This window comes from Anabas testudineus, chromosome 17, assembly GCF_900324465.2.
Source record: "Anabas testudineus chromosome 17, fAnaTes1.2, whole genome shotgun sequence".
In the NCBI taxonomy this organism is placed as follows: Eukaryota; Metazoa; Chordata; class Actinopteri; order Anabantiformes; family Anabantidae; genus Anabas; species Anabas testudineus.
Genome location: NC_046626.1, coordinates 13,500,080 through 13,525,457, shown reverse-complemented (window position 1 = coordinate 13,525,457; position 25,378 = coordinate 13,500,080). Strand labels below are relative to the sequence as shown.

The 25,378-nt window shown below is 40.6% G+C and overlaps 4 protein-coding genes across 5 annotated transcripts in view; 1 reads left to right on the top strand and 3 right to left on the bottom strand.

The window, feature by feature from the left end:
- Positions 1-254: 254 nt before the first annotated feature.
- Positions 255-5,793, bottom strand: ube2v2 (ubiquitin-conjugating enzyme E2 variant 2). The gene is made up of 4 exons (XM_026375238.1): positions 5,649-5,793; positions 1,498-1,646; positions 1,292-1,417; positions 255-1,125 (listed from the first exon to the last, which is right to left on the bottom strand). The coding sequence occupies exons 1-4, from the start codon at positions 5,662-5,664 to the stop codon at positions 979-981; spliced, it is 438 nt and encodes a 145-aa protein (XP_026231023.1). The 5' UTR covers positions 5,665-5,793; the 3' UTR covers positions 255-978.
- A 683-nt stretch (positions 5,794-6,476) lies between these two features.
- Positions 6,477-12,892, bottom strand: mcm4 (minichromosome maintenance complex component 4). Its single transcript, XM_026375409.1, has 17 exons — positions 12,749-12,892; positions 12,214-12,291; positions 11,911-12,069; positions 11,637-11,800; positions 11,324-11,425; positions 11,143-11,238; positions 10,906-11,001; positions 10,594-10,732; positions 10,193-10,413; positions 9,932-10,052; positions 9,374-9,633; positions 8,851-9,216; positions 8,636-8,763; positions 7,982-8,189; positions 7,669-7,897; positions 7,282-7,415; positions 6,477-7,007 (listed from the first exon to the last, which is right to left on the bottom strand). The coding sequence occupies exons 2-17, from the start codon at positions 12,275-12,277 to the stop codon at positions 6,912-6,914; spliced, it is 2,583 nt and encodes an 860-aa protein (XP_026231194.1). The 5' UTR covers positions 12,278-12,291; positions 12,749-12,892; the 3' UTR covers positions 6,477-6,911.
- A 3,051-nt stretch (positions 12,893-15,943) lies between these two features.
- On the top strand, positions 15,944-17,293 carry cebpd (CCAAT enhancer binding protein delta). Its single transcript, XM_026375522.2, has one exon. It carries the CDS (start codon positions 16,113-16,115, stop codon positions 16,989-16,991), a length of 879 nt encoding a protein of 292 aa, XP_026231307.1. The 5' UTR covers positions 15,944-16,112; the 3' UTR covers positions 16,992-17,293.
- Positions 17,294-17,435: 142 nt separating this feature from the next.
- Positions 17,436-25,378, bottom strand: part of spidr (scaffold protein involved in DNA repair) — a 30,059-nt gene continuing 22,116 nt past the window's right edge. The window contains exons 12-20 of one of the 2 annotated variants that reach the window (XM_026374284.1): positions 24,548-24,647; positions 22,197-22,337; positions 22,055-22,114; positions 21,368-21,566; positions 20,752-20,946; positions 19,510-19,600; positions 19,315-19,429; positions 18,515-18,571; positions 17,436-17,942 (exon numbers count right to left, since the gene is read on the bottom strand). In XM_026374284.1, the coding sequence (XP_026230069.1) occupies positions 17,823-17,942; positions 18,515-18,571; positions 19,315-19,429; positions 19,510-19,600; positions 20,752-20,946; positions 21,368-21,566; positions 22,055-22,114; positions 22,197-22,337; positions 24,548-24,647 (1,078 nt within the window). In that variant the 3' untranslated portion in view covers positions 17,436-17,822. The remainder of the gene's footprint in view (positions 17,943-18,514; positions 18,572-19,314; positions 19,430-19,509; positions 19,601-20,751; positions 20,947-21,367; positions 21,567-22,054; positions 22,115-22,196; positions 22,338-24,547; positions 24,648-25,378) is intronic. The other variant, XM_026374285.1, reaches the window with a different exon arrangement.

Here is a 25,378-nt window from a genome sequence, read left to right as displayed (position 1 = left end):
AATGGAGTTTTAATAATATTCTAATGAGTAGAAGTCATGTATCAAATATCTGCAGTGTGGTGTCACCCAGCAGTTTCATTAACCCGGTTCCTATTACACAGCCCAACAGGGACAGCGAGAGCACATTCTCAACATAATGCATGACTCGTGAATGCAGCTGCCAACAGAGATTGCCTTGTCAGCTAAGGCCCTCTTGTGGGAGAACCGGTAAGTGTAGGAACAGCCAGAGAGCGAGATAAACTTCAACCTCAGGGTTTGTTTTTTTCGCAGACAGTGATTTTAATTTCAGAAAATCACAAGTTCATACACCTGCCATTTTCACTAGAAGTTAAATGCAAGGGTTTCAGAACAGAACAGGCTTCAACGTCTGTTACATGTCAAAGAGCTGCAGAACAGAAACATATTGGTATTGTGTCAAATACAGATATATATATATATATTTATTAAAAAAAATCATTCTTACCTTGTGACACTACTTTTAGACTACAGCCACAGTTTAATATTCAGTAATCTGCATGATATTTCAATGAACCTGCTAAATTTGACTAACAACTCAAAAACGTGGCTTCTCTTCGACTAGGTATTAGTTACAGAACATGCCTTGACACACACATCTTGCTGTTTACTTCAGTGATCAGTCACTTGAACATAAAACTATTGGGACTCTTGTACAGCCTCTGCGTGGCATAATGCTTCCCTCTTCAAGCCCACTCAAGCTGGAACAGGTCGAACATAAAAGTCATTGTCAAAGTAACTTTATTAAAGGCGGATAACTGTGGTCTGGTAGTCTTTTAACTATCTATTCAGTGCTTAACTGCAGGGACATTTTTTTTTTTTGAATGAGCTATGTAATAAGAAAGTCCAATCTTGCTCTTGCAGACGATACTGTTGATGTGCGAAGTGAGCCTCTGGATGATTTTACACAATATTTCTAAGAGAGTAAGGTTTAAGACAGAGGGTCGAAACAATCCATTACGATTAAGTGCTGTAGGTTTGTCCTTCTGGTGGTTGTGGAAGCTTCATATTTTCTTTGGACATCATTAGACGCCTTAACTCTTGAAGAACAATTTTAATGCTATAAGAATTCTGCCATTTTGCTAATATTGGTATGCTACGTGAATCCACCTGTGGGACAAGAGAAACAAGAAAACACCCATCAGTCACTGTGACAGGAGCGCTGACAATGAGTTATTGCATGGATCGCATCTGTGCGCCGCAAAACTGCAACGTCCAACTATTTATTTTGGAGCAACTCGAACATGACCTTGTCAGATTTTGTGATGCTACTCACCGTCCCGTTGGAATTATTTATCCCATTCATGCTAATTTTTGTTACAAATCTAACAGTGGGGGCTGTCTCTGGGTATCTAGGTCCACATTCCACTTTCAGACTGTATATCCTGTTCTCATAATTGGTCTGAAAAACAAAGAGAAACACATTTACATTTGATATCTATCCAATATTCTCTATCCACATGCTGAATTCCCTCTGCTTACTCTTGCTGGTCCAATGATCATGCCTGTCCACCGTGTGAGAGTCATGTCTTCGTCATCTTCGAGGCCCCAGCTGACTGTGCCATCACCTTCGCCTTTCTGTCCCTCTTCAAGCTCCTCCAACAAGCGAAAATTGCGTGGAACTTTAACTTCTAAAACAACAAGATCACATTAAGACTTACACATTTTTTTTAATCAGTACATCAGCACACAACTAATCTGAAGTATTTTCCTAAATTACAATGAATATTACTTGTTATTTCCTTATCTTAAACACACTGTATGTTTCATATTAGCTCTATGTGACTACTAATATAATCTACTTCTCCTTTCTTTTTATTGCAATAGAAATTATCATAATAAAAAGCAGCTTTGCTTAAAGCTGGTGAACCACAGCTTTTTAAAATATCACGGCATCAAATATAGTCAAAAAGCCCACGTTCTGCTAAAAAACTGATATTATTTGTTTGTACCTTACAGTGCTAAATTTATACAAATGTTTATATAGCAAGAGTTGGAACATCAATACTAGGAGAAAACCCTAGACCCCAGAGGGCTATTCTGCCTTGGTAGCCACAGTCTAATACATCTTGTTCATCTGTAGACCACCACTGTTGACATGTTGCGATACTGTGAAAAATAAACTGCATACACCATCCTGCTGGTGTAAATCTATAGCAGTGCACCAAATGTGTATTAATACGCTGCTGAAAACAGTTCCCTTTATTCCCTCATCTTTGAGAATCTTCTGCTAAAATCTCAACTGCACAGCTGTTTTATGAAATCAGCCTTTCAAAAGCTACAGTCAGCGGGAAATAAGAGGAACTAATTATTAAACTGAAAATTCCTATACAGTCATTCTGTTTTTTAACAAACAGTTCAAATGTTTTATATTGTCTTAAACTTGTATAGTCAAAACCAGCAATATGAAAATCTATGGCCAATTGGGGGACTGATAACGTCTTTCTACATTTTTGTGACAAAGTACAGGCTAAAAGATGAATTAAGTAAATAAAGCTGCAATAATTAATTGATTATTTGCTAATTATTTTACTGCATATCAATTAACAGTTTGATTCAATTATCAAGGAAAATACAAAAATACTTCCTGGCTCTTGCTGATTTTGCTTATTTCTTTGTTAAATACTTTAGATTCAGGTCTCGTCAGTTGTCAAGAGTTTTCTTGTGAAAGTTTCTGTTGCTGCTCCAATCATGGAAACTGATTTGTAGACACAAATCAAAGAGCAGCAGGAAAATTAATGCAGACATATGAGTAAGATTGTTTAACTAAGACAACACTGGTTAAATCCAGAAATTAGTCAATGGATGCTGCACTATACACACATGGCCACCACAGCATACAACACTTAGAAAAGATGAGTTTATTTGTCATATGCACAAATGTACATAGTACAGTGTACAATGAAATGTGCTGGTACAATGAAATGTGCTGAAACTTGCACGTGTATCTACTGTAGAATGGCCTCTAATTTGACACCTAACTCACCAGACATATACTGATGAAATCTGATGCTGCTGAACATTGAACCCTAATAAAAATCTGCACTCGACAGCTGTTTGGAAACGGTCACGAGATTTAAAGCACAAGGGCCTATAATGCTGATTTTCAATAAATGATTCTAGGTATAACATGCAATCGTCTTATAACTTATTTTTATAACAGCTGAGTTGTTAATAAAATCTTTCAAAACTAGTTAACACTAGTAAGAGTTAAGATACTGGGAAAATTGTTTTGGAAGACTTCTGAGATACCAGCATTAAACGTGGGGCCTGACAGGGACCTATTGCAGAGTAAATGATGAACCAGATAAACCACTTATGACCAGAGGAGTGGTGGTGGTAGAGAGGACAGCACCTAAGTAAAACTACTGCCATGCAAAGTTATGGTCTTGCAGACAAATTCACAAAAAGAGAAGTGACAACTGTGATTTATAAGGGCCACAGGATTTAGGAGAAGGAATGGTGAAAATGTTAAAATTTTCCCCTGCAACTCAAATCACTTTTTTAAAATCATCATTCTACATCTGATGTGCAATGAAGTATTGATGCTTTTGTCACATATGAGCTCCCTCACAAGATGTTTCAGTCCTTTCTCAACGTGCAAACACTGAATAGAGACACATGTTAACTAATTTTAGCTCGCCACAGTGTTAGTGGTGGCAGCATATTTGTCAGCTGCTAAGTAACAAGAAACTGCCGTACAGAAAGCTACGAAGACCAGGGCCTCAACTAACAATGATTAACATTATCGATAAATCTGCTGATTGTGTTTCAACTAAAATACTCAAAAAAATGAAAATATATTAGATCTCATAGAGATGTTTTCACGTCGCTCTTACTGGATGACCTAATCCTCGTACTTAGAACCAGTAATAAGAAAACTACTCAGCACTTCCAGACTTTATTCAGATTCCAGATTTTATTTTTCCTCACTGAAACATGGATTGCTGGCTGGCTGACTGACTGACTGACTGACTGACTGACGACAGGTCAGGGTTTGGTTGTGATAATTTCTTAAACAGAAAACCACTAAACTGCATAAATCTCCTGACTGTAAGTGTTCAACATATGAACCACTGCTGCACATGATTAAGTTGCATAGAGCAGTACTATGCACACTAATTTAGATCTCTGACCTTCAGCACTGTTTTTATGTCAGCATTTTCTGATCGACTCTTTTAGTAACTACATCTTACATTGAAATATTAGGCGACTTCAACATCACCACTACTAGTTGACTTGACTTTTACATGTCTCACCAGCCAGAACAGTCGAAAAACAAACAGCCAGTGTTTGTTTTTTAAGAACCTGGAACCATTCTCTGTAAAAGTATTAATCATAACCTTAAATTCTGTTTTAAAGGTCTGTCAGTATTGTTGCTGACAGGAAAGCAATGGAGTTCCTGCAACAATGTGAAAGAAATGTCAAGTTAGGATCGTAGGGGACTGACTGATAGGATTACTAAATGAAAAGGGCCTTCATTACTTTTTAAGTGTTATAACTACTTTTATTCCTGTAAACTGTGACATTCATAACTAAGTAAAAATGGATAATCAAATCGAAACAATTTGTAATATTATAGTCTAGATTATGTTGAAACTACCGTTTCTCCAATTTGTCATAACATCCCCGTGGTGTGTGACTAACTAGAGGAAATAAATTAAAGGTTATGTGAAATTTGAAGTTTTTTTTTTTCTTCTGTTTTCTGTTATGTAAAATTTATTTTGCAAGTTTGCGGACCACGCTTCCTGTAGAGCGGAGACATGGGCTCCGACTATTTGCTGACACACAACGTGCCAAATGCAGAAGCTGTAACGTTTTATCAATCAATCCGGTGAATTTCCACACACATCACTTCACCTCACCTTGCACTGCTGAATATGTGCCTTGTGTAGAAACACTGGATTGATTCTTATATCCATTCCTAGATATCAATATTTCATATTCAATCTAAATGTGTGACAATGACGTTAGCTAGCAGCTGTTTGACGGGTCCCCACGTTATAACGTTTCCGTTGTCATTTTGTTGTGTCTCACATGGGCTATAAAAATTCACAATTACTGCAAATGCCACTAAATAAATTACTGCTACTTATTTGCTAGTAAAGCACGCAAACACATAAGTGGACAGTAAACACAGAGTGTATTACAATGATAAGATAGACGGAGATAGCAGGTTGGACACTCGCAGAATTTTCTAGTGGCTAAGCTAGCTAGCTTAAGCTAACTGGTACTGCCTGCGGTTGTTTACAACCATCAAATTAAGACCACTTCACACACCTCGTTCAACTTTCCTTTGTCATAATACTATTTGCAGCGGTTTCTTTGCGAGACTTATAGGTTAATATTAGATTACATGTTTGCCACCTTGCGCTATTTAAGCTAACACACGGGACACGCTATTGACAACGCCTCGCTTTAGCTAGAACGCAGCGGCTCCATGAAGTAGATGGGTCCGGTGGGGAACATTGCTCTACCGAAACGAGGCGTTCACGAAACATCTACAGCCCAGAGCTCTTTTGTAAACATCTGAAGTGAGCAAATAAGCACGTTTGCAGGCTGAGATGTCAGCGTCGCCCCGGCTTCGCCCACACTTCGTGTCGCTGTGGATGTTAGTTTGAAGGCATACAGACCTGAGGAGGCCGCCATGTTCTTCAGCCGAGTCCAGAAGCGCAGAGCAGTGTGACGTCACAGCGACAGGTCTCTGCTGCACCCTGCTCTGCTCTACTCTGCTCTACTCTACTCTACTCTACTCTACTCTACTCTACTCTGCTCTACTCTACTCTACTCTGCTCTACTCTGCTCTACTCTACTCTGCTCTACTCTACTCTACTCTACTCTACTCTGCTCTACTCTACTCTACTCTACTCTGCTCTACTGCTCTACTCTACTCTGCTCTGCTCTGCTCTACTCTACTCTACTCTGCTCTACTCTGCTCTGCTCTGCTATGTGGCAACTACCCCAATACATACTGCTCCTAAATTTCATTTTCACAAAATACACAACTCAATATTCAAATTCCTGCACTTTTCTAATGCATTTAATTTATAGTGAGCTGCAAAAAGTGAATGCATTTCTCTGATTTCTTTGCAAATTTGCTAAAAAAGTTAATATTTTCTTTTTGGGTAAATCTCCACAAGCTTCTCAGACTTGAATTTCTGCCTCTGCAGCACCGACTTGACTTTGTTTCAAGGCGTTTCTGTGTGGAAAGGTTAAAAGGATAACCATCATCCCAGTCTCAGATCTCTCTGGACCAGTTTTTCCTAAAGGACGTCTGTATTTGGCTGCTGCTGAGAAACTCAACCAGCTAGAAATCTTAAAAGGAATTTTATATTGTATTAAAAACAATCATACACTTTCAATTTAATTACACTACTAGAAAAAAAAAAGAAACTGTGCATTTTCTGTGAGCAACTTTTTATTTTCTCTCTATTAACAAACAGAACAGAAGGACATAAATGTAGTAATAAGTATTCATTTATAAATTTCATACAAAAAAAGAGGAACACACGGTAGGTTTCAAACTTGCTTTAACACATTCCCAAAACACCTGAAACTCAAGTGATTACAATGTACAAGTTGGGGGGGAAAAAAAAGGAGCTTTTTACTATAACAGAGTACAAAACTAAAGAAGAAATACAAAGAAATACAAGCACTTTTAAATATTAGCTCTATTATTCTGCATTCCAGGTGTTTTATTTCTCTTTTCTTTGAAATCACAACAGGACACCAATTATTGAATGAGTCATCTGGTCATTCTGAATCCCATTTTCAAATCCAGGATATTCGAACATACGCTTCATCAATCATACACTTTCTTTTTTTTTTTTACAGCATGAGAAAAGACACAGGACAGGCTTTAAAATTAAGTACTGTACATAATTGCAGGTTGCGCCTTAAGCAAGGAGACGAACAGTCTTTCCAGTGACCGTCAAGTAATCGTCGTCAGCCAGGGCTCGCAGCGCCTCGTCGAACAGCTCTTTAGTGATCGCCTGAAAACACAGTGACAAACGAGGACGTCATTACAGAAGGTGGGGGTGTTGATAAAAATATACAACATATAATTTGGCTTAATACTTTCATAGGTTCTCCTTTTGTGGCTCATGTTATTTTCCACTACCACAGTTGCGGTTGAACATCTTTTCTCAAATGGCTTCACTTTTTAAATGTATTAAGTATTAATGCATCGTTACTATTATGCAGACCTGAAAACTGGTTAACCTTAATCGCAACATTTTATTTGAACAATTTAAGTGAAATTATTACAGTTTCCGACTGTCCTCTGAGGTCATCGAGCAGCTGCTGGTATTTCATGGCGGGCGTCTTTCCTTTGGCCTGGATCAGTTTCTTCAGGGCTTGGGCGACCTCCTCCTTACGCTTGCGTGCAGTGGCACTCATACCTGCAATCACAAGTCAATGTAGTGACATCTTTAGGTTCTGAACCGTTGATTGGACAGATAAGACATTTGAAGATGTTGCTTTGGACACAGGGAGACTGACGAGGCCGACCAAGTGATTAACTACTACTCACACTCTAAAGTGTTCCCACTGACTTCAGTCGGCATATTACATGACAGCCTCTAAAGACAGTTGTTACAATTCATAACACATCCAAGCAAACTGTAAATACCATCAAGGCCCTTTCTTACATACCTGTGGTGAGAATAGAGATGTCAACAAATCCTGTTCTGGGGTCAGTCGCGGACTGTTTGAGGGCCTCTCGGTGCAGCCGCTTCGCCTCCTCCACATCGATGGTCTCCACCTTCTCAGAGAAGCGCACTTTAGCGTGGGCCTCTGCCAGGCGGATGAGGGACTCCAGCTGTCGGGGGTAGGCGGACACCATGCCTCGACCGCTGCCTATCTTCCTCATGTCTACGTAGGCCTGTGGAAAAACAAGCACAAGGTCAGCTGACACCAAACAGTTTGAGTTTTAAGGCTAACAGCAGTCTGGATGTTTTCAACAAACCTCAATGAGGGCCTGGCTTGCTTCCTCGCTCAGTCTTGGATTAATATATGTTCGTGCATATGCAATGTAGTCCCTCAACAAAGCCATGTCGAGGTACTCTTCCTCCATCTGCTCCTCGCTCTGGTAGTACAAAGACACCAGGTGGTGGGCCAGCCTGCGGTCGTAAGCCTCATCCTGGGGATCCAGCATCAGGAATATAAGGTCAAACCTGATGGAGCATGAGAACAGCATGTTAAAGACAAGCGAGGGCTAAAAATCACAAGGAATCAATGAGAAAGGACAGTAGGTGCAGCCTCAACTGCAGTTAATCCACTTTATCATTTACCTTGGTTTGAAATGTGACACGTTTTTTCAGGCTGTTTTTAAAGAAGATATGATTCAGACAAAGAGCCTAATTAATCAAACACTAGCCTGTGCTAACTTTCTGTATAATCACTCCTTTGTATTATATTACAAAGTTCACATTTCAAACTACATGGCATTAAATAAACAGGTTTGAAATTGAAGCCACAATCACATCTCTTTAAATGTAAAAACCCTTTTTAAATGTTGCTCAACGCCAAAAAGTTCTTATCAGTATTTCAATAATTAAGACGATGGAAATTATTTTCCAGCAGGTATTCTATTGTGATTGTGCCGACTGCTCGAACTCACCTGGACAGAAGTGTGTGGGGAAGCTGGATGTTCTCAATCGTGGTCTTTTTGGGGTTCCACTGAGACTCCACAGGGTTGGCAGCAGCTAGCACAGCAGTGCGGGCATTAAGCTGACAAATGATTCCAGCCTGCAACAAACGAAATAAGAGTTGGCGATTACTTTTACACATTTTCTCCTAACGTGTGTGCACGCATTAAAAATCTGTCAAATGTACCTTGGCAATGGAGAGGGTCTGCTGCTCCATGACCTCGTGCAGCACAGAGCGAGTGTTGTCACTCATCTTGTCGAACTCGTCGATGCAGCAGATGCCGTTGTCGCTCAGGACCAATGCTCCAGTCTGCAGCACCAGCTGCCGGGTCTCTGGGTCCTTCATCACGTAGGCGGTGAGACCCACAGCGCTCGAGCCTTTTCCTGATGTGTACTGGCCACGGGGCACAAGGTTGTAGACGTACTGCAGCAGCTGGGACTTACTGGTGCCGGGGTCTCCGCAGAGGAGGATGTTCACCTCTGCACGGAAGTGACCGCGGCCTGTCTGGCTGAAATCCTTGCGAGTGCCTCCAAAGAGCTGGAGCAAGATGCCCTGGGAGGAGTAGAGACAAGTCCTAAATGTCAAATAATCTGTTGGTGAAGTTGTGTTTCATGAATTCTCAAGAATATGTGGATAACATTGTTTCAAACATACTTGGAAACTCTAAATCTACCCTGCAACACTCATAGTTTGGCTCGCATCCACACACCTTTTTGATGTCCTCGTGTTCGTAGATACTCGGTGCAAGGGCAGAGGAGAGGCGTTCGTAGACGTCTGGCTTGCCTGCCAGTTCCTTCAGGATCTGCACTCTGTCTTCAGTGAACAGCTTCTGCTCAGCCTCCTCGTCCAGACCATGAAGACGCTTCTCGTCTGTCTTGCGGAAGTGAATGGCATCTATGTGAGTCTTGTAAACTGACTTCACGTTGCTCTGACGGGGGTTAACACGCATGGGGACTGCTCTGTAGATACCTGCAGGACAAGGTGGAGACTCTCAAATTCGGTTGATGACCAGTTAAACTGGTGAAGAAGGACCGAAACAATCAGCACAAACAGTATGAAAAGCTCTAAATAATCGACTACTAATCAGAAGAAAATCATCATTTTAATCATCATGTCGTTTCTGTCTTATCTCTGTTACAACGCTGCTGAATATTGAAACATTTTTGGGTTCAATGTGAAGATTTCTGAAGTTTCACTATTTTAAGCCAAACAAAAGATCAAATAATTGACTTCATGTTACAATGCAAATAAATAAAAACACTCTTACCAGTGATATTTATTCTGTCTCCTGGCTGCACTTTATCAACCAGATCATTGTGAGCATAGACAATAGTTGTGTGAGGGGTCTGACCAGCAGGCATGTCTTCAGGAGACTCCTGAATTTTGATCTGTTGTGAAGAAAGATTAATAAATCAACAGATGTCGTGACCTCCACAACACATCAGCTGTTACCACTTGGCATATTCTGAGATTAGGTGTCATTTATTGGAAGCCATGTGCCCCACTACCAACCCAATCAGATTCTCACCATCTGTTTGTCTGAAAAGACTGAGCGATTGTGAATGAGTGCCAGACTGTGGGTGGTGTTGCAGTGGCGACACACAGCCGGCTCAGCGATGCGTCCGCGATCCACCTCCACACGGGTGCTGTAAGCGCACACCTGGCACTGGAAGAAAGCCTCCTGCATCTCAGGAATGAGCTGCGAGGTGCGGATCACCATGCCGCTGATGGTGATGAGCTGGTCGATGTCTATGCAGACAACACAAAGAACAGAGAAGCTTTAGCTTAAAGCTGATACCTCACATTTAACAAACTAATAAACAATATTCACAAACACACACTGAATATGGAACAACTTTTTAAATGGCAGTCTTAATAAGTGTGATTTCACTTTGTAGGCATCATGTGACACCTTATGAAACCACCCACCTTCTGGGTTCAGGCTCCGCATGTTTCTGGTTTTCAAGGCATTGTAAGGGCGGACTTGGATCTGAAACTCCAGAATAGAGTCTGGGAAACGCTCAAAGAAAAGCTCATTGACAGCCATGTCGAAAGTTGGGATTACTTCCTGCAAAGGAAAAATAACTCAGTTATCAGCATTAATATTAGTATTATCTTAAAAAGATTATTGTTCAATTACAAAATGTAGCAAACATGGATGCAATTGCACAGGAAAATATTTCACTTTCCACACTTCCTATTTGCACAGATGAGATCACGGAAATAAATACAGGACTTTACCTGCGGGTAGCAAATGAGCTGCCTGTAAAGTTCTGCATCAAACGCCTGAACATGTAGGCAATTCACATTTAGCACTGGATCACCAACAACACTGATCTGCAAGACAAAAATTAAATATTTAATGCTTAACATTTGGGGATTTCCTGCAACAACTTCAATCATTTTGTTGGGATCTACACACTCTTCATCCTCAATTTGATGCATTACTACTTTACAACCAGAGCCTAATGACGCTACCTCTTCCAGCTTCTGCATGTATAGCGGCTCGTTCAGATCTAAACCGGCATTCTCGTCTTCAGTGGATGTAGGGTCAATGAACCTCTGCAGGAACCTCTGGAAACAAAACATAGAAACATCAGGTCAAATGTTTTTCTAAGAGAAGGAAATGACTTATAACAATATTTGATCATGTTCATACCTGAAACTTCTCCTTGCATGTCCCCACATTGACATCAGTTCCCCAGATCACCAGTTTCTGGCCTGCGTTTGATTCGCTGGCTACTGCACCTTCGGCATTTGTCTGCAAAACAACATTTACTAAGGTTTTTTGTTTTATTTTTTAATTTTTAGCAGACTGATAACATGGGGGGAGAAACAGTGTGACATGAAACAAAGGTCCCCAGGAGAACTATATGTATGTGTGAGCACTCCAACATTTAGCAAGTCTTAAATCTAATACTGGCTTATGCAAACATTTCAATGATATTAAACATCCTGACTCCTCCACTGACCGGCTCAGAGTGAAGATCGACTTGTGGAGCCTTCCTCACTGACCCCAGATCAGGACGCTGTCTGGCTGGGGTGCCACGCACTCCACTGCGAGGGGTTCCCTCAACCCTGGAGCTGGGAGTCCCATACATCAGAGGGGAGCTCATGTCTACTTCATTGGGTAGCACTGTTAAAACACACATTAAATCATTTGTAATTGATTTGTAATAATTCCACTGATTAAGGATGAAACAAGCCAAAATAAATCAAACCAGGCACATTTGTTGTCTTTAGTACCTGATGGTCGTGGGCTGGAGAACAGAGAAGTGTCCTGAGGTGCTGCAGGACTGAGGATGTCAGTGGCTGGGGAGGTGGGCATCGGCATCAGGTCCCCAGTAGAGGAGTCCTGACCTCTACGCCTCTGAGAAGGGGGCGAGGTGGGGCCATCACTGCTGGCTGCTGAGGACATGAGAGGTTAAGGACAGTGCAACAGAGAAACAGAGAACTATGTCCTAGTATCACAACATCATCTCAGTGGCAGAGGAGTAATGTCAGGGTTTGGCTCAAAGACAAAAAAACAAAAAAACAATGACGACTCACGTGTGGATGGGTTGGTGTTTCTTCCACGTTTGCGGCCACCGGGAGTTGATGTGGGGGAAGACATTGTTGATGGGTTATCTAGAGATTAAATACATTAAAATGAATTGACAATTTGCGTTGATAGTAAAAAGTACTCGAAACTTTTAACTAACGTCGCATAGCCACTTATATACACTGCTAAATATGTCGCATCAATAAATCCGTCCTCAAATCTTCAATAATCATAACAACAGAACTTTATGTATAGTGCACATCATGTTTGCTTATACGAGGGAAACGATTCCAGCTTGACTTTGTGATTGTGTGTGAGTTGGAGCTACCTTCTCCACCATTTGACATGTGGCAGCAGAGGAAACAATAAGCTGAAACCTACTTGCACTATCTGACCTGATTTAACACTTAAAATAATAATAAAAACTAACTAACACGTCGGCGTGCAGTCAACCAGGCATGTCAAATAACCGGCCCTTTGAGTCTATCACAATAACCAGTAGGTAAATAATAAATATGTTAACTAAATTACGACTTCTCTTACCTCTTCTAGTGTGTATGTCCAAGTGTTGCAGATCTGGCGCGAAACTGCCGGTGACGTTATTTTCGCGGGGAACTTTGAACCAATAGTAAGCCAGGATCGTGAGACCGCCTCATTCGCTGCAGAGGGGTGTTCATGATGACTCTCACCCACTGTGACATCAATTACACATTATAAAACACCTTAAAGAATAAGGCAAATAAAGCGTTATACATACAAAATAAAAGAAAAACACACGGTCTTTAAAACAGAATGTTTTTATATTGTATTCATACTATGATAAACGTTTCCTTACGCTGACCCTTACGCTCATGGAACCCTCAACTGATTTGGTTTGGTCCAATAACAAATAACTTTTTTTTCCCCGCCTGCAAATCTTTATTGACACAGCGCAAGATACAAAAAATAATGTAGAACAACAACAACAACGATAATAATAATAATAATAATAATAATAATAATAATAAGAAGAAGAAGAAGAAGAAGAAGAAGAAGAAGAAGAAGAATCAATGAAAGCGTGCTTAAAAATAAAAATTAAAATGGCACATAAGAAAAAAAAATATTGCTAATAATTAGGCAACATATAAACATCATTTTAAACAAGCAAATTAAAAACAACTATTTAATTAGAATCTTTTTATGAATTGCGAAAGTGGAAGAATAATCTAAGACAGATGATGGGCTACACCTAGTGGGCACTTTAATAAATACACCTACACACTCTAATGCAAGACATTATTATACTTCTGCCATAACGTCTCCTTATATCATGCCTCTGATACTACACTATCATTGATACAGTATCACATTTATATAGGTGTTAATTCAGTTCATTCTGGGTGTGAACCTCTCAGTACAACTAGTCCAATTACACACATCAACATATAATTTTATCTACAGATTATATGATATAAAATGAATATTATAAACTTTGTAAAGTGTAATTTATGGCAAACCTGTTGTATTTCTTCTATTCTATTCTGTTGTAGTCATATGCACTGACACAGTCATCTTCCTGCCATGTAAAACCACAAGTAGTCATTTACACATCTGCGTAACAAGGAACACCTCTCAGTCACATGTTCCTATGCTTTTGCTCACTTAAGCAAAAGTGTTGTTTAGCACACTGAGGTGTACATGCTGTCAAATTAAAGCAGAAATCCAGAATGTAATGTGATTTCATCCTGCTCATACATTCATTGACCACCATGTGGCACCGTCTGCCTATCACAGAGGAAAAGTACACCATGCTACCCAAGAGGAAAACAGTGAAGCATTTCTGAGAAGTGTCAGTACATTAGTCATTTAAGACAGTAACATGAAGTTATCAGCCACTTCCGTTATGAATTAATTTTGCATTGTAAATATTATCAAGTAGCATTTATTTTTACCCATACAAGCACCAAAACTCTTTATCTACAGTCATAGTTAACAAATAACTATGAGTATATATATAATGCATGTAACCAGTTTAGCTTTCTAAATGCTGTATTGTAATCTGTGTTTATCTGTCTTCAGTTTTGTATCCTGTAAATCTATCTGTTGCAGAGCTGAAATGTAACTCCACACATGTACCACAAGTACTGTTCTTGTGTTCCTCATCCTTGCCCCCCACCCCCCACCCATTTGTGAACTGTCATATATCCTCATGACGTATTTCAGCATGATAGTACTTGCAATTTTGAACTACAAATGCATGTCTGTAAGATTAATTCCAGTCTGAGAGTGGAGGTATGCAGTCTATGTTTCTGGGTTTCCCTCAACTGTAAATCTTTCATCAAACACTATTTATGGAATACAGCAACTTTTGAGACCAGTGATGGAATACAATCAATAAAGTATAAGTATGTTACTAGAGTATTTCCACTTTTTGTTACTTCATACTTATATTACTAAATATGTCACATTTTTAGATGAATACATTGTGCTTTTACTATTTACTATTTAATATTTAGGACATAAAATATTATACAGATGGAACTATCCAGCTATACATAAAGTAGTTACAATGAGCTTCACCTCGACAGGTTAAATATAAAAGTGTTAGGATAACAATGTTTTTAAATTTTGATATTTTTTGTGTCTTCATGCACTGTTTATCTCTTTGCGGTTATTTCTAATTTTAGTCATATTATGTCCCCTTGTGGTTGGTATTCTTACCACTTTGTGGTCATTTGTTTTATCTATTTTTGTACTTACTTGCAGCTTTGTGGTCATTTCGCATCTATTTGCAGTCACTTTGTGCTTCTTTGTAGTCCTTTCTTTTCTTTTTGTAGTCATTACATGTGTCTTTTGTGACACTTTTTCAGAAGAAGCCCAGGAGGCCCCTGGTCCTTTCAGCCCCTGGGCCTGTGCCCAATACGCCCATGCAGCAGTCCTTCCATGTGTCTCGTAAGACTCATGTGGGCTGGGCACTTTTATATGCACGACACGTAAACTAACACACAACCAAACCAACAACCCAATGAGCTACTGTATTACACGCTGAATATTCTGCATAGTGAATATTATATATATATGTATATAACTTTTTCAGTACATTTAGATGATAATACTCCTGTGCTTCTACTTTAACATTCTGAATGCAGACGTTCTGCTCATTAATGGGTTACTGACCAGGCCTATTCCTCTGCCCAGAGGCCCAAGAGATCAAGAGCCCCTGAACTAGACAACTACTTACTACTAAAAAAAAGAACATGATGACACTCAAGCTGACTACAAACAAACTCAAAGATAAAAAAAACAAGTAAAAACAGACCAAAGTTAACAAAAGGAGAGACAAACAGAGACGAAACGTAGAAATACCTACACAGCGATGCAAAATCGGGGGGACTTGGAGGCTGAGGGGCCTTTAACATGTCTGTGACGAGGGGCCCTACACATGGGTCATGCTTGTGCTGATAATAAATGTAATACAGCTACGTTTAGTGCAGTAAATGACCTGAATACTTCAGACTTTTATAGGCCGACAAATGACAGTGAATCCCAAGCAGCCAGCCCAGAGCCTACAGCATGTAAACAACTCTGAGCCATTCATACAACCGTAGTAAAGAGTGGGCGGCATGTGCGGCCACGCCCCTCCCTCCTCGAACGGGGAAGTTGACGGACACCACGTGATCTCCGTTTGACCTGACTGGCTCGTGAGAGGGCGGCACGTGTGACGTCAGCGGAGGAGACGCTACAAAACTCCGCGAAACGTAGCGACGCTGCAGAAAGTGACAGCAGCCTGACAGTCAGCGGCCAGGGACGAAAGCCCCGCGTTACTTCCCAGCGACAGAGGCGCCTGCAGCCGAGAGCTGTCCCATCTGTGGGCAACGATCACAGGTTCAATTCCTCTCTACCGCACGTGGACAAGTCACCCGGGTTCATGTGTGACATATACAGCCTGGACTCCCACTGCGTGTCTCCACCATGCAACATGAGTTGGGCGATGGAGCCTGCTAACTTCTACGAGAGCACCAAGCTGGGCTGTCCGCAGCAGGAGGTGTGCAAGCCGGGCAGCAGGGGCGACGGCGCGGGCGAGGACGGCACCATGGTGGAGCTGAACACCGCCCCTGCCATGTACGACGACGAGAGCGCCATCGACTTCAGCCAGTACATCGAGTCCATGACAGCCGTGCCAAACCTGGAGCTGTGCAACGACGAGCTCTTCCTCGACCTGTTCAACACTGTGAAGCAGGAGAAGGCGGATTTCTACAACATGCACAGCTCCGCGCTGCCCAGCAGCCTGCAGATGTCCGCCACATACACCGCGGAGAGGAAGGCGGACAGCGGGCTGAGCAAGGGGGCGTACAGCGCGCCCATCAAGCAGGAGTCCGACTGGAGCGACAGCGACATGTCCTCATCCCTGCCTTCCCAGATCGAAACCTGCGCCCAGACCTCCGTCAGCCTCCCCACGGGGCAGCCAACTCCCCCCACGACCCCGGAGCCCGTCTCCACCGCCAGCTCGGCCAAATCCTCCCCGCGGAAGATCGGGAGGGAAAAGGGGAAGAAGGCGGTGGACAGATACAGCGTGGAGTACCGACAGAGGCGAGAGAGGAATAACATAGCAGTGAGGAAAAGCAGGGACAAAGCCAAGAAGCGCAACTTGGACATGCAGCAGAAGCTGATTGAACTGAGCGCTGAGAACGACAGACTTCATAAAACTATCGAGCAGCTAACCAGAGAGCTCACAGGGCTGCGAGATTTCTTCAAGCAGATGCCCAACGCGTCCTTTGTGGGCTCCACAAGTGCAGAGAGCCGGTGACAAATTAACTGTTAAGACCTGAGCTTTTAGGAAACATACCTCAAGAGACATTTCATTTTTTTACCATCTGTACCAGATGTATTTTAAGCTTACCATAATGGCACTGGAAAATATGATGTTGCTGCCATATTTTTGTGGGATTTTCTTTGTATTAAATTATTTTACCACTGCATTTATATGATGTTATACCTGATATGGTACATCTTTTATAATTCCAAACTTTGTATAAGAGCCAGAGCATGATCTTTTTATATAGTTTGTATGAAACCTTGAAAACGTTTTGTTTATGGAATCTATAATAAAAAAAAAAAAAATCACTGAAAAGGTGCAGATTTGTCTGGTGTGTGTGTGTGTGTATGTGTTTGTGAGTAGTCTTTCAATCTATAGAAAGTGTGTTTTTCTCACAAGAAGTCAGAAAAGTGCAACAGGAAATAGAGAGTCAAGTCAGCAAAAAAACAGCTTTATTGACTTGGTGTCAGTAATCTTAACCAGAGGTAGGTGACTTGGAGAAATGCTTTTAGATCACTTAAAAAAATGTCCTAAAAGTCACATTCCAGCTGATGAACCACGTTGGCTGCTTTGACAGGCTGCATGCCACTGGTCTACCCTTGGGCTGTCAGCTCCTGGTCTACAGGATCACATATCATTAACACAAACAAGACCTTGTCTTCTTGCAGCCTGTTCACTTCAGCACAGCCTCAAGCTGTCAGGGAGGCCTTCAGAGGGGAGGAAAGGAGGCTAAACTGGCTCACACCAAGGCCTAGTGTGCAGATCCTTGGAGCCAGCTGAAGTCCAAGGATTGATATCCCTACCTCCCTACCCTGACAGCCTTTAGAGGCAAATCTCTTCCAGGCCCATCCATAGGGCTGGTTTCCTGGTGACGACTCGGACGTAAACGGTGAGGGGCCCCACCTCTTTTCCCAGGACGTTCTCCACATCGTAACCTGGGAACTGCAACACATGGTCCGTTAGAAAAAATAAAAACCTCACACCTGAGATAGATACATAGCACTTCACACTTCTTGATTGTTGTAGGGTGAAAACTCTAAATCACCTGCACCACATGCACACAGAATATCTGTTAATGTTGCTGTGGTTGTAATATTTCAGCTGATCTTTGCACTCCTCACTCCTCTGGCAACAATTTACAATAGTGTGACAAAGAAATGCATCAAACTCTCACATTTGAGCAAATAATTAACAATTCTGTAGCAAATAACACTTTATTTGCATGTTTTTACAATCATCTTGTAGGTTATGATACTCCTAGTGGAAAAAAACTAACTTCAAATACATCACTAAATACAGTAGGTGGTGGAAGATTATGTCATTATTTTGGCAGCAGATTCCTTCGACTGAATCAATGACCAGCATGACTCAGGGATTTTTTTTTTTATTCAGTACAGAACAGACTTTACCACCATGACATGAACAGATGACTGTGCTTTCAGGGCATATTGACAGAAGATCAATGCACCGTGCAATTTAACTGTGTTACATAAGAGTCAGTAAAGCAAACCCACCTCGTCACCCTCCAGTGCTGCAGTGTTGAGAATAGACATGATCGTCTTTTGCTGCAGCTGTTGGTAAAATAAAAAGTTTATTTTTTTTTATTTTTTTAATGTTTTAAATTAAAACAAATGCTGGACTAAGACACACTGTGCTCACTGATTAGAAAGGGTTAAAATATCCGCTGGCTGATAAGAACACTGATCATTTTAATCAGTTTGGCTCACAGTATTGTGATAACCGAATCACACCAGGTTGTCCAAATTACAAATTCCACTGTGCACATGCACATACAGTGAAGGGTTTTATTTATTCAACATTTTAAAGCAGACTCCACTAGAGAAGAGCACCCAGGCGGCATGAGATGATCAGTGTCTTGTTCAAGGACACTTGTGAAAAGGTTTGAACTTCGCTCTCTAATCACTACGCCACCCTCCCACCCTGCTGCACTTTGTACTTACTTCTGATATAAAAAAACTTTTTTCTTGCTGACTCCCTGACAGTTCTCGTCTATTCAGTAAAAACGAAGCAATAAAGAAGTGAGCAGTGTTTTTAAATAAAGACAGAAAAAGATTCACAATTTTACAGCGGGTCATTTCTCAGACTATTTCTCAGCTGGAAACTGCTTTTTAGCAACTAGCAACGACTCCAGGAAGTTCCTGGTCCCAGCTAAGAAATAACCCAACAACAACCCTGCATAAAATATCAAACTGTTGCTTTTACTATTTCATTTTGTGTAGACTAAACTAATTAATAATTGCTTAAAATAAATGCAAATTGCAATCACTTCAAAACCCAAAAGCATTGTTCTCACCTTAACCTTCAAAGTGCAATTATTTAATGAAGTGCAACTCAAGAACACTTCAAGCTGAATCTTTGTGTCTGGCTTGCCCACCGTTGACTCACAGGGAACACAGAAGAATTTTTTACTGTGGGGGGGAAAGAATAATGAATAAACTTATGCTGATTCAAATTCATGGAGGTATTCTGATTACCTGTGTAAGCACACCTTTCAGATAACAGCTCTAAGTTGTCACTACCACAGTGATTGCAGGCAGGCCAGGAGTAAGCTGTACTCTCATCTACACCAACTATCACCCCTGCAGACAGAAATCAAACTGATATAATTAACTTGAACATACAAAACCACCTTAAAGAAACAGTCATGCACTTTTCTACATGTATCATAGGTAAAAACCTATAAATTTAATTTGATATTATTTGTACGTCATATTATTTTCAACTGGTGGATGCTAAAGAAAAACACTGACGTCTACTGAGAAAACACTGACAAATGATCTACGTATGTTTCGAAGTGTGTGTATGTTTGTAACAGGGTGTAAAGATAAACACATCCCTTTCATTTTTATCTGAGATTGCAATGATAAATGCAGCAGAGACGTACTCCCTGCCTAAACACCATCTTGCTTGACAACCAGAGCTGCTGCCCTGCAACACAAACACGGGACCTTAAACAAGATACTGACTTTAACGCTGATTAATCGTTGTTGCACTTTCCATCTGAGGCTTTTTCCACTTGTAATTTCCAGAAGATACTACTCGTGCACGAGTGCAAAAGATAATATGTTTGTTTAATTTTTTTTAGCCACCTGACCAAACATGTATGGCCAGAGGGGCCAGTACCAAGAGGGTTCACAGGTTGAACTTTGCCCTCAGCTGTGACAGATGCAGATTATTATCTGATTTTCAGCACCACATTTACATACTTGGAAAGTTTTAAAGAAACTAAAGCAATCCTTCAACACAAGTACATTCAACTGTTATGTGAAGAAAATGGGTTAAAATTTAACTTAACACTGCAAAAAGTAACATTTCTGCAACTCATAGTTGTGGACAATCATATTTGATGTTAGCAACTGTGTTGTTTTGGGTAAATACTGCAATTTTTCACATTATTCTATCGTCAACTAGAATTTAAAGCCTTATGGGAGACTGGCATGCTAATTCCACTAAAAAATGACATGGGAACTGACATGAATCCAGCAATATTTCATGTGTTTTTACTTCATAAAATTGCAAACAATGCCTGCCTGAGGACAATGAATAACAAAGAGCAGAAAGTAATGCCCTAAAGCCACATCAAGGCATCTTGCTGAGCTTTAAACTTACATAGTAAACAAAACACAACAAACAAACAAAAAAAAAAACAAGTGTTCTTTTCCTGAGAAAAGAACAAATTGGGTACGTTCTACAAGAAAAGCACAGGATTCAGTGAAAGGGGGAAAATGACCTGTGACAGTGCAAAGGGAGTTGGGTGTGGTCTCCAGACTCAGGGGATCCAGTCTTACAGGTTGGGGCAGGGTCTTTGCCTGTGGCTCAGTCAACGACTGTGAAAGTGACTGTGGTCTCGTTGTGGACTCGAGGCTGTCCTTGTCATGTGCTGTACACGCCTCCACTACTGACTGCTCCACACACAGCAGGACACCTAGATATTGAGATTTAAAAAATTATAATAGACTCTATAGTAAAATGAACAATAAAGGTCAAACAATGTAGCAGAATGGGAGATGCTTTTTTTTTTAATGCAGTTCCGTCAGATATTCAGCTGTGTTATATTTGTAGTAGCTAAAGTAGCCTTGAGCTGTAGCCTCAAGTAGTTATGAGATATGAGGCTACAGACACCTAATGCCACACAGGCAGAGTCCTTAAATTTTAAACTTGTATTATTGTAGTACTCCCCAGTATAAACAAACGTTAATGTGTAAAAGTATGGAGTGCCAAAGCGTAGATCACCTGCAAAAGGTACTTAGAAATACTGAAGTAGGGAATTTATTTAGTTTCCATCACTGTTATTGTCACTGCTGCAGGCAGTAAGGCCACAATAAACCATGTTATGTTATATTTACCGTGTTCTTTGATTGCGTCTCTGAATGACATGCAACAAGCAGTGGGGGAATTTAGTGCTTCGAGGACAGAGGAAGTGAGCACACAGGAAGTGCTCACACACAGGGCCACAGATCGCCTGCATGGCCTCTCGGGGTGCTCCTCCTGAAGACTGGGGTCTGTCAGCACCAACCAAACCTCACTCTGGCCTACATCATGGCTCTGAAACAGAAAAGCAGACAAAGAAATAAAATACGCTCACAAATACTTAGAAACAGACAGATAATGACCTAGAAAGAGAAAATGTGAAGGAAATCTGACATAGCTAATGCTTGCAAAGCAAAAACTGACTTTCTGTCACCTGAAACACCTTTGATGAGATTATTCATTCTACACTCAATGCTGGTTTACTGGTGACACAACGTAAAAAAGTGTTTCAGTGGTGTGTGCACGTGGCAAAGTCCACCACTTTGTTCTAAGCTGCTATCTCAGCTTGGACAAAGTTTAAAGGTCTCGCCAATCAATGGTAAAGAACACTCGTGCCTCTCACAGATTGTCATACAGGCAGTGATATGAACACTGCTCTCAACATCTTATCAGTTTGCTGGTTCAAGCTTAACTTTAAAAAAATAAAGAGAGAGAGGGCGCTCCAGAAGACACGTTTATTCAGTGCTTTTGGCTATAGACAAATTCAAGAAAAAAAGAAATACCTGCATCCTCTTGTATAAAACAGTAGCAACAAAACTGCAGTGACAGGTCTTCATCTCATTCTGGAAAGGAAAAAAAACAGCTTAAGATCAATCACTGGCAATTAGTTTTTAATTTGCATGTGTAATGTGACAAACTGTTCACCTGCAGTATGTCTTGTAAGGTTTGTCTACTTGGGGGCTGGTAGAGTGGGGATAGCGTTTGCTCCTCAGTGGGTTGAACTGAGCTCTCTTCACCTGACAGCAGGTAGCAGAAACTTGGAGCTGGACCAGCAGGTCTGCACTCCTACAAAGACAAAACACTTTCAAACATTTTCCATGTTAACAAAATGTATGTTATAAAACTGCCTTGTCAAAGAGCAATACCCTCAACATTTCTGATCATTGCTGATCATCTTTACTGACTCAACACACTTTTCCACAGTGACTGTGAGAGCTCAACACACTGCAACTAACGAAAACATAGCTGTTCTGTATTTGAAGAAGAAATCCAAATTGTGCCATGTTTAATGTCTTAAGTGTTGCCAAGCTGCATTATGTCATTTGTTGTACACTGAGCCCGGTGTGCTTTTCAGTCTTTTATAATCATTTGAAAACCACTTCACCCATGATCTTTCAATATATGCAGCAATGGCACAAGCTTGCTTTATTGCCTCAAATTAACAGTTGATTGAAACAATGATATCCTTGCTCTAAACATCAGAATCACTGGTCACATCTCTCAAGACTTGAAACATTTATGGAAGTCTGGTGTTGTCTCTTTGATGACTGCTTTCTCTGGTTAGAGAAACAACTGCAGTTCTGCAGGAGGATTAAGAATGAGCATATTATCTTCATCCATACTGTCTTTAATTTTCCAGGAGAACAGGTAACCTCTCCTGACAATGACTACCAAAGCTTCCACGTTGCCTGAAAATGGTGCTGTCAAAATAGATATGTCTGTTGCATCTGAGTGTAAAGTGCAAAACAAAACACCCCCACTCCAAACATGTAGTAACCACTGGTGTACTGAGCAACATACACATACTGTAGTGGGGTCAGTCAAGCAATATGGCACCAACTGGTGAAAGATCCACCACTCGAAAAAGACTTCATAAAATAAATACGGAGGCCATGACACAACATGCAAATCCGTCATCAGTGGTAAGAATCAGAAAGCCAGGTTGGAATTTGCAGAAATGTACCAAGATGAGCCACAAAGGCTCTGAAACAGAGTTTTATGGACTGATGAGACCAAGATTAACCTCTGCCAAAGTGATGGAAAGAAGCGTGGGAGAAAAAACATCTGCTCAAGATCTAAACCATCCAAATCAAGCTCATCTGTGAAGCACATTGACGGTAGGGTCACAGCTTTGGGCTTGCATGGCTGCTTCTAGAAAAAGCTCAATAATCTTGATTGCTGCAATAATTCATATTGATAGCAGTACGATGAATTTAAATAGGTACAGAAACATTTTGTGTGCAAATTTACAGAAATGCATCAAAACTACGGGAAGAACTTCCTCATGCAACAAGGCAATTATTCAAAACATGACGCCGACTCTTCCAGAGAACTGGAAGAAGCAGTTTTAGGAGTTTGAAAGTTCTTTGGTGTACAACAATAACAAATAAATGAGCTCTGTCATTACAGTAGTTAGGGAGGGGGCTGTATGTCTATATTGCTGTCCATCTGACTGTCCCCTGTGTACATGTACCATGTTTCTCTCTTCTGGGCACACATCTACTGCATGTCAGTGCATCCTGGAAGTGATGTTGCACTTTTGAGGTTCCTTCCTTTTTTTCTTGTTGAAAGCATTTTAGGGCACTTCAAGGACATATCTAAGCTCCATGAATCAAAATGCTGATTAATTATATTAAGCTATAAAAACATGATCTGATTAAATCAAACAAAATATCATGTTTAAAGTGAATGTTGTTATGCTCCTGAGCATTCTTGATAATAATGTAATAGTATTTACTTTGGCAGGCATGCCAGATGTTAACGTAGTTCCAGGTTCTCAATTGTGAAGATTTGCTTTTCTACAAATGTGATAATAAACAGCAAAAGAACAAAGCTCTCTGATTAGGCCTGCAACTATCAGTCATTAATAGTCTGCTTCACAAAATGTCTGAACATAGTGAAAAACAGCTGTTAGAACTTCCTAAAGCCAAAAGTGACTTTTTCAAATAACTTGTTTTGCTCAACATGCAGTTCTGAGAAAAAAAAACTGAAAAGATAGTGTTTTTGTTCGAAAAAGAAAATAATACACTCACTTGAGTCCTTATTAAGTACACCTGTACAATCTAATGTAATCCAATACAGCGGCTGGCATGAAACTTTCATGGCAGAGCTGCAGTGGTCAGTGACTGTATTTGCCCGTCAGTTCTATATCAATAGAAATATGTAAATTTATTTTTTTTCTCCTGGGCTTAAAAAAACTGTCAAAACAGTAGGGTGTTGCAGGACTAGCTCCCTTTATAATATTTATAAACCAAAGTGCGACATGGGGAACATGCATGATTTCTTACACTGGACATGAGAGGGGTGGTGCCATGATGGTCGAGAGGTTTCACTGGTGGCCACAGACTGTCTATCAAACTGAAAAGCCTGGTGCACCTGAGAGTGAGACAAAAAGAAAACAAACAAGTAAGTTAGGAAGGGGCATGGAAAGGGTGGGGGTTGGGGGTAAGAAGAAACTGATGCATCAGGGACCTTAGTGAGAAGATTGAGAGCTTTCACAGCCAGTTTCACTTCCACTGAAACATGAATCTGTTAAGACAGAGCGTGTTTTAACGTCACCTAGAATTAACAGAGAGCATGCTTGTGCTGGCAAAGCAGATACACACAAAAACTGTTTTTAAAAGCAGGTTTTGAGACACTGAAGGGTGGGAAAACTGTTCACACCCTATGTAAATCACCATATCTATGTAAGGCAAAAATAACAAGGTTTAGAAAGCCAATTACAAGTGATGTCTTTTTAAACAGCCACATTTTTAATGCTCAATCCTTTACAATTGCTTCCACTCACCACATTCTTAATCTCGATAATGACAGAGTGAAGTGAGCTCATACATGAATTGCTTTGATCATGTGATCATCTGCGTCAAACTGGTAGCAAGTATTAAAACTTTTTTTAATTGGGGAAAAAACCCTCAAGTGGCAACTCCAACAGGACACGTCAATCTCTTGATTCATTGCCTCTTTTCTATGAAGCCTTGTTAGGTTCAGCATGGCAGGTCAATGTTAGTAATTCATCCATGTGGGAGCTGTCATATCAGCCAGTGGTTAATAACCTGTTAGTCAGCCTGTAATCACAGGGTTTCTTTGTGTGGAACTGGTTCTGCAGC